This window comes from Photinus pyralis, unplaced genomic scaffold (assembly GCF_008802855.1).
Source record: "Photinus pyralis isolate 1611_PpyrPB1 unplaced genomic scaffold, Ppyr1.3 Ppyr1.4_LG1, whole genome shotgun sequence".
NCBI lineage: Eukaryota > Metazoa > Arthropoda > Insecta > Coleoptera > Lampyridae > Photinus > Photinus pyralis.
This window is the reverse complement of record NW_022170249.1, coordinates 7,253,397-7,263,082: the sequence shown is the minus strand read 5'-3', so window position 1 is coordinate 7,263,082 and position 9,686 is coordinate 7,253,397. Positions and strand designations below refer to the sequence as shown.

Below are 9,686 nucleotides of genomic sequence, written 5' to 3'. Positions count from 1 at the left end.
TATATTTTCATTACCATTAGAGCTAACGACAAAAAAACGCACCGTTGTAAAGATAATTAAAAATAAGAACTTTTTGAAAAATTCCATTTTTTCCTTTTTTGGGCCGTTTGGACATCGGTATCACCAGACGAATTTAGGGGGTTAATTAGTAGGCCAAACTCTACATAAAAACATCATTAGATGCTTTTTACCTTTAAAAGCTTGACGGAGTGGATTTCTAAATCACTTTTGAGCGCGCAGGAACTCTACTATAAATCGATTAGCGGTTTCAATCTTATGGCGTACGATTCTGCCTTTCATTGAATTTCATTAATTGTTTTGGCCCGCACTAAATACCGAAGTTACAAAATTACTTAGCGGCATTCATCTCGAAATACAACTTTCGTCTAAGAGTTACCGTATCAAGGACCTTACATATTTTCTGGACTGGAGGAGATCCGGCTAATTAACCTTGTATTTATGTAGGTACTTGATGTAAGAGACTTTAGAATGTTTCACAATTTGCAAGTGGAAAAGATGTGGAGTTGCTTTTAAATCTGTTTGAGTTGACCACTCTTAAACTTGTCAAATTTTGGATTAGATTAATGTCATGTTAAAATTATTCAAATTCTAGTTCTAGGAAGAAAAAGAAATTTGTACGACAATTTAATTTGTAGCGTATTGCCATTTATAGCTAATCTATCACAATCCTATAGTATGTACGACCTTCGATAATATGTTTTTTGAGGTTAAGAAAACGAGTTTAATAAAAAATATATTTACTAAAAATATTATATACACTTAAATAATTGGCAATACATTTCTTGTAACGACACGCAACTGCAGAAATAACTTAGAAGGAAAAGGAGACAAACAGTGGAATAATAAATTAGTCTCTTATTTTAGCTTGAGGCGTTGATATTTTAACCATATATAAGCACTAAATAAACAACTACACGTTAACAGGGAGATTAGAAGAGCGGAACTAAGCACAAATCCTTGCGCTGACATGCAAATACCATCGTGGTTTGTTAGACTGATCGCAGTACTCGAATTGATGTCGTTAAGATCTTCGGGTAAAACGACTCTTAACAATTTACCAATTTTTAAAGAACTATCACTCGTATCATTTTGAGAGTACGTATCACGTTTTCGTCGACCCGGCTCAAGTTTCTGATTGGGATCTTGACACATCTCACAGTCTGTTTTGCAAAGATCAACGTTGCATTCTAAGGTAAGGTCCATGACGTCTGGAAACTTGAAGGCATTAAAGAATGCGTAAGCAATGATCGATGCGCCGGTGTCCTTCGTATTTCTGGTCTTTTGGAATGCACCGAACAGTTTTGGTTTCAACACGCAACCGTAATCGTCGGTTAGTGACACCACGTTCTTACCGCTGCTGTCTTTAGCCCTGCAGTCCTTAACCTGTATGTCGAATCCAGGATCGCCGGTTACCGAAACGACTAACGTCATGACCTCCCCGATTTTAACAAGACCATTAGCCGAAGGCGCAAATGGACCTCTACCTCGCTGAATATCCAAACGTGCCATTGCGGTATCGCCACTAAACGTCACGATTTCTTGATTCAACATGTCCACGCTCAGCGCCACGTTTAAGACCTTCTTCAGGTTTCCTTCCCAAAGACACCGTACTGAACGAACGGTATCCCACACCTCCTGAATGCCCGCTTCATTTTGTAGCACGAGTACATTTTCCAAGTACGACTTTCCTTGAGTATCAAAAGCGTTGACGAATTCCGTTCCGCACGAATTTAAGCTGACTGTGAACGTGTACTTGGTTTTTCCCGAATTTTCGTCAACGTATCTGCAACGCGGGTTGTTATAGTGATCCTTTGAGTAAATGATGCCATCGAACTGTCTGTTAAATTCTATATTTATCGTCATCATATCTTTCGAGCACTCAACGTCAATGGCGTGAATGTGGGGAGGATGTTTCAGGTCGTCGTCTTCATCGTCGCGTGCGGAAATTGCGGTGGTCTGTTCAGAATCGGTCGGGTAGTGGTCTGTGATTTCTTCGTCCTTTTCCGCACTAGGGATTGTATTTTCGTTATGTTTTGGAGCAGGCGTCGAGTAGTAGTAGCCGGTTGTCGGAGAGTCGGTTTCGGTTGGCGATTGAGTGGGATAGTTCGTGACTGGTCGCGATGTGATAAACGGTCGGGGACTAGAAGTAGGATAGTAAGATGTTCCATTTGAATAGGAGTGTGTAGTTGATGATACAGGAATGAAAGAGGGACGTCGAGTGGTAAATGGCTGGTTTGTTGTTGGATAATCTGTGGTGGGGTATCGATCGGTGCTTGGGTTCGGATAGCGATTTGTTGAAGGGGAGCCCGTGGGATAGCGGGTAGTACGATAGTCTGATGTTGAGCTAGGGTATTTTGGTGAGGGATATCCGGTGCTAGGAGAGGGGTAGTCGGTGTTTGGGGAGGGGTAATTACCGGTGCTGAAAGAAGGATAATCTGTGGTGGGATGTGAGTACGTGGTGGTGGGGTATCCCGTGGTGGGGCTTGGATAACCCGTGGTTTGACTAGGATATCCCGTGGTCGGATGGCGTGAGGAACTGTAGGATGGGTATCCGGTGGTAGCGGACGGATAATTGGTATTAGATGAGGGGTACGCGGTACTGGGTCCGTGAGGATATCCATTATTGTCTTCTGTAGAAAATGACGGCCTGGTTGGTACAGTGGCTGTATACCCATGTGTCGAAGACGAGAATGTAGGCTGCGGTTTGGAAGGATATTTAGTAAAATCAGGAACTGGTGGTTTCAAATCCGGATTATACGCTGGATAGCCATCCACAAATGGAGGTTGGGGTGTCACACTTCCTGCGGCTGGATAGCCTCCAAAAATTTCATTCTCTCCGGGAGTTGCAGTTTGAAAAGGCCTTGGTTTTTGCGTATTTACTGGAGGCAGGTACTCTCTTAATGATCCTTGTCTAACTGTAACACAAAAAAGTCATGTTTATGCCTTTACTTTGCGAATACGTATAATTGTATGCCACTTATGGTATACGCAAATGGTAAGTAAGTATGTTTTAACCATAATAGGCAAGCCAATGAAAGTTAATTTTATGAGAAAAGAACTTTTCTTAGACGAAATTTTTGAAATCCACACAATGAAATACAGTACCACTGCAATTATTTATTTGAATTTAAAAAAAGTGCTTTTTTCATTATTATACTATACTTAGAACCAAGCATTTGCTACAGATATCATCCACTTATAAATAAATTATTACATACTTCGCCTACTGTTGTCTGTGTACACGCCTTGGAGCCATTGGAGGATGTTTTGAACCATCTGATCTGCACTTGTCTGCCTGGCAACTCGTTTTCCTAAAGGTGCACATATTTACATTACATTTCTATATACACTATGCAATTATTTCGTGCAGAATGTAAAAAGCAAGCAAACATTTACGAATGAAATCTGGAAAGGACATAGCATAATTTCTTCAAGTCAGGTAGTGAAAATAGCTATACAAGCCTGTGCTCAAGACTCAAGAGTAAAGTGTTTCGAAGATTATGATGTTTATTATAGTTTCTTTCATATTGTCTATTGTCAGGAGCAACAATTGGTACAATAATGTTTGTTATTATCAAGGCTAATTCCGTATACTTTCTGCAACTTCGCTACCTACTATATACTTATTTATTATTCAAAATACTCTTCATGCTGCTGAGTGTTTATCCAGTGTTTAGTGGTATTCAAGTTACAGAGTCTAAATAAACTACATTTGCGAATTTCATTATAAATTAATGATGCAGTGCGATTGTTGACTATTCTTTAAATAAATATAGGGAGGAAATTTGTTTCACGTTTGTTTTAAAGTTAAAACATTATTACCTACAGTATGAAATCATAGAACATCCACAATAATTCCCAAATATCATTTTCATAATATACAAAAAATTGTAAATGCAAAGGAAAAGCCTAAATTAATAATAACTGAAGCTGAAGCTAAAGAAAAATTAACTGATCATTGTAACAGATGGTTGCTTTAGGCTTAGAAAGATTTGGTTTCGAATTTACAAATTTTCCAGTATAGGAAATTTATACGTGTACCGCTTCATAGTGAAAAATGCTACAGTGTTGCCGGTTCTAAAGACCGTTAACGGAGCATGATGGACAGATTTTCTGCTATACTCTTACATGTTTAAAAAAACGTGACCGGGTTTGCGTCGGGTCCGTTTCGGTTTTTGGGCTTAGCGACTATATAAGGAAAAATTGGGTGGGAGAGAGATTCTTCACTGAACCCTCAGAGCGAATCTATGTAAGTCGAGCGCGACATTTTAGATCGCGTAACATTTATTTTCAACTGAAAGTTTCAAGACGAATTCGTATAGTCGAGATATAGGAAGATTTAAAAGCCGCGTAATCTGTGTGAGATTTTTATTACGAAAGTTGAAATTAGTTTCCAAATTACAAAAGAAAACTGCGCCGCCAATTCGACGAAATTAATGTCGGGTGTGATTTTAAATTCATTGCGAGTTACCATCATGAGTAAAACTAATATAAAGTGGGGTGTTTACGCGAGTGAACATTTTTGTTGTTTTGTTTTGTTGTTATTTGATCAGCACGATCGCGTTTTTCCCACTTTACCCAACATATTCGGCATTGTTAAGATTTCGGGTGTTATAAAACCGCGACCCGAAACGGCGAAGAGAAAGTGACAAAATGTGGATAGTAAAAGTACGAGGACACGTTGTAGTAGTGCATCAAGCGCATAATGGCTGGTAGCGTGAACACGATCGCGACGCCCAAGCTAAAGGGGCCGCGAGAACTACTAAGCGGACGAGACATGAAAGCGATGGCGAAACTTGTTCTCTCTGTTGATGCGACACTTTACGTCCACATTAAAGAGACAAGAACAACGCGGGGTTTATTGCAGAAATTCGCAAGTCTTTACAGCGATTCGGGCTTTACCAGGAAAATTAGCCTTCTCAGAAAGTGAATCCCTAGAATTCTAGTCGATTGCCACAACATGGCGGGCTATGCAAACCAAATTTTTGAGTTGGGGCAATGTCTACGGACTACGCCCGGTTTTGAAATTAACGATGAAATCATTCGAGCGATTATGCTGGCCAGTCTGGCGACCGTCAACGCGGATTCCATTAAAGAAATGCTATTCGACATTGAATTCGGCGACGGTAAGGGTAGGACAAGGTGGTCCCGGCAACAAGGACGCACGGGCCCAAGCCGCCATCCACACAAGAAACCTGGAAACGGTGCATCTCCTTCGAACCAACGCCAAGGTGGCCTCAACAGCGGCGGTCTCACAAGTGACAGTTCCACAAGTGTCAAACGATGTAAATGTAAGTAAGGTGGTCATCTCAAAAACAGATGCCCGCAATTGAAAAAGCAGGCAGACAGCAAGAACAAGATATATTCGAATTTGTTTTCTGATATCTTTCCAAACAGGGTCGGAATAAAATAAAATCGAATATGGTTACTTTCGGTTTTTCTCGAATATCTCCGGAACTGATCGGAATTTCCCAGTTTTTAAAACATCATCTTACCATTATTATGTTCTATAAACGCATTTTCTTCGAATTTAACCGGATGCGCTTCTCTTATGGTTTACGCTTTCCCCATGCTGTTTATTCTAGGACCAACTGTATATGCCGGCCCGTGTGGCGCAGTTCAGTTGAAGCTGGACTGTGGTGCTAGGGCCCCTGGTTCGAATCCGGGTTCGGGCATGGATATTTGTAAATGTATAGTGGGTTGGGTTGGTAGAGCAGCCTTGGCTGAAACCCCGCCCACTCAAAAATAAAGGCAAAATAAATAAATAAATAAATAAATATTTGTCAGGATGTAACTTATCCAAGAACGTTGATGAAGAAATGGTATTATCTTGGGTGAGACGCGAATTCTCACCTATCAGTCTATTGCCCAGTTTAACAAGCAATGATTAAATTTAATCAATGATGAAGTTACAAGTTACCCATGCAATCTCATCTCTGTCAAATCCTAGTTTGCCAAAAAATTAGTTAAATAAAAATTAAAAAAGTTGCAACCACAATTACGATTTTTTTAATTTTCGTTAAAATAATATTCACGAAATTTTGGGCAAATGGTTCATTTAATAACCACTATTAAGAATGGTAGAGAAATTTTTGTTAGAAGACATTTTGGTTGGTTGGTTGGTAGTCGATATGAGGAGGAACGTTACTAATTGATGTTCAGATAAAAGCAGCTTTTTAAGATACATACCAACCAAGGAGAGTGAACTGCAATTAATTTTAATTCTCCTACTAAAGAAAACACTATTTTTGTAGGTTCATTTCAAAGAAGAGCATTTTATCCCCTCCTTCACCTAGTTTTATAATTGGGTTGAAATTTTGCTGATGGCCATTCTCTTTTCTGACTGTTGTGCTTATCACGAAGTACTTCAATTGTGATTTATGTTAACACTAAAATTTGCATAGAAAGTGTTTAAAAATGATAATTATTAAGTAATATGTATTACATTTATTCAAATTTAAAGTTTCAAGATTCTGTGTTTGCCCCATTTAGTATACCACGAGGAACGGCATGTGCGTACAGACACACTTATAGTTTCGAGATGATATTCGAAAGAAAGGATCGTATTTGATTGTAGAATTATGGTGTCCTGTACTGTTACGGTTTAATAAATTTAATGAATGTTAGTTTAATTTTAAGACCCTTATAGAAAACGACTGGGCAGAAATGATTATTTAAAATTTCAAAAAAGAAACAAATGAGACAATCACTGCCTCTAAACCTGAAAACGTCTGTACCTAGGGCGAGTGTCACAATACGGTACGACACTATTGCTAACTTTCTTAGATGTAGATTTAAATGGACGGTTAAATTATCAAATCTACGGAATCTAAACATGTAATTAAAAAAAAAACAAGACAACATCTCATTTTTGAGATAATAACCAAATTGCGATTTTCTATGTGGCACACCCTGTATATTATTACATCATATGAGAGTTTACTAATAATTCTCTACAAAATTTCTTTATTAAATCAATTAACCAATATACACTGTGTCTAAGATAAGGATATCCATCATGGGGATATCGGAAACCATAGAATATACGACTGTGGTCAATTAGGAAAAAGGTTCGCAATTAAAGAGTTATTATCACGCTTTAAAGAAAACCAGAAAATTCAGATTACTTCCGAAGATATTCCAGAAAAACCGAAATTGACCGATTTAGTTTTAATTTTTTTCTAAAGATATTTGAACAGATACACATGAAAAATAAAAAAAAAAGCTTTCTCATTGCCACTTTCTGACCTTTACAAGACACGGTTGAGAGATTTTTAATATAAAGTTTCGTTTCGAAGAAATCATCATTAACTTTATTTTTCTATATGGCCCGCAAAAAAGGTATATACTGTATTGAGTAGCATCCTTATTACGAAATACGCATACGAAACTGTTAGTTTCAGCAAGATGGTGCACCGGCGCACATTGCCCTAATCGTACAAGAATACCTATTGGGCATATTTTCCAGGAAATTTGTTCCCGAGGTATTCTCGCACTATTAGGGCGTTGTGTGCGGGTGCGTTGATTCGTAATAAAAAATGCTACGGAATACAGTATGTACTTTTTATACCGGCCATATAAAGAATAAAGTTAATAATTTCTCCGAAACGAAACGTTGTATGTAAAATCTCGACGGTGTCTTGTAGAGCTCAACAAATTGCAATGAGAAAGTGTTTTTTTTGTATCTATTCAAATAACATCAGAAAAAAATAAACACGAAATCGGTAAATTTCGGTTTTTCTGGCATATCTTCGGAAGTAATCGGAATTTTCTGGTTATCTTTATTTTATCCATGAAAATGATAAATTAATATACTTACATAAAACATAACTGAAAATAGGATTTATTATTGTAGGTTAACAAAACAAAAATAACAGGTGAAATAATTAATATGAAAATAAATTGCAAGTTAACAGAAGTTAAAGAAACGTTTCTATTTTATTCTGTACATTTTAAGTTGTTAACCCTCAATTGGAAGCTTTGGCTACAATTCGGAGGCCCATTGAATTAATTATTCGGCCCGTGTGACGCAGTTGAGTTGAAGCTCGACTGCGGTACTAATGGTCCCTGGTTATAACTCAGGTTCGGGCATGGATATTTGCGAGGATATTTGTAAATGCATAGTGGGTTAGGTTGGTAGAGCAGCCTTGGCTGAAACCCCGTCAAAAATAAAAAAATTATTTTCTAAATCTATGACGGTCTTGTATTGACGTTTATAAAGTTCATTTTTTACACAAACAAAAAGCAAGAAATCCAGAGGGGTTAAGTCTTGTAAAAGAGGCGGTCAACAAACTGGCCCATTAGTTTGTGTCCACCGATCTCCAAATAAATGGTGCAAAACTTTAGCAATGCTGTGAAAGTTATGCGCCGGAATTTAGAAGAACTAATTTTGAAATGTTGTTTTTCTGCATGGGTTTTAGGCAAGTTGTTGGTGTTGAAAATGGCGATGTCTATTATGTAAATGGATTTTGTATTTTATCGATAAGTCTGGTCTATTATTGTGAGTAGTTTCAACCGCGAAAATTTAAAACCCAATTCCAACTTTTTAGTAACTAAGTGACGGGATTTTCTAAACATCCGATACAAACGAGTATATGCAATTACTACGTTTCAAGTTAATTGGGTCATTTGGGTTGCGCCACGCCGAGCATTCCTTGAGGTTCTGCAAGGAGAGTCTTTAGCTACGAGCCAAGAGGCTTAATAAACGAATTTCCAGTTTCTCGAATCCTAATTACAGAGCGATCCAGGACTAGAGGGTAGATTTAAATGCCGTATGTTTAAGGTAAATTATATTGTATTTTTAATACGGACCGTTTTACTTTAAAGATTTTTACGGACTGGAATGTTGACGTTGAGCCAGTATAATTAGAAATATGCTTAAAGATTCGGTTTAATTACTTTTATACTTGTAGGATTTGTCGTAAAAGATTTTTGCATTGTGATCTACATTCGTGCATTCCGTTAAAAGAAGTAAAAAAAGTTTTCCGTTTAAAATCAGTATTAAGTATGTGTGCCGAAGAATATTTGTTTTGTGGAAGTTAAGAGTCGTGTAAGATTTGTCCGTATATGTTACTATTTTGTGTAGGACTGAAGTGTTTGATTTGCAATAAAAAAATTTGTATTTGTGTTTGGTGGTGGTCCTTAAGTCCTCTACCTCCTTGAAATTGAGGAGGGTAAAGTCGTATTGTGGAGGAGTGAGGGTTATGTATATGGCGTTTTGTTAATAGTGTACGGGTGTTTCTCGGGATTTGTTCATCGTATAATCACATAATATGTGACCCAGACCATTATCTCAAAATGTATAATAATTCTCTCTGCTCAAATTTGAACATCATCCCAAAGTCTTTTGGAAACATTCTGTTTGTTGCACTAATAGTAGACTATCTATCAAATCAGACATAATCAACCTTTGCAGTGACTTCCGATTTTTTTATCCGATTTGTACGACGTGTGAATCAGTTGGTACGATCGGACAAAGAAATGAGGAGTTTGTGGGTAAAATCGGACGTACTTGCAGTGTAAAATATCAACGGACTTGGATTTTCACCCGAATTAGACTTATCAGTTGTGATGGTTTTGCATTGACACTTGTAAGGTAGAGTCGTAGAGTTATCATAAAATAAAGCTGATCGAACCTTTTATTTTTTTCTTCGCTTATACACAGG

At 37.7% G+C, this 9,686-nt stretch overlaps 1 protein-coding gene across 4 annotated transcripts in view; it reads right to left on the bottom strand.

Annotated features, from left to right (window-relative positions):
• Positions 1–780: 780 nt before the first annotated feature.
• LOC116159169 overlaps positions 781–9,686 on the bottom strand; it is a 32,380-nt gene continuing 23,474 nt past the window's right edge. For all 4 annotated transcript variants that reach the window (XM_031472106.1, XM_031472107.1, XM_031472108.1 and 1 more), the window contains exons 3-4: positions 3,240–3,332; positions 781–2,936 (exon numbers count right to left, since the gene is read on the bottom strand). In XM_031472106.1, the coding sequence (XP_031327966.1) occupies positions 877–2,936; positions 3,240–3,332 (2,153 nt within the window). In that variant the 3' untranslated portion in view covers positions 781–876. The remainder of the gene's footprint in view (positions 2,937–3,239; positions 3,333–9,686) is intronic.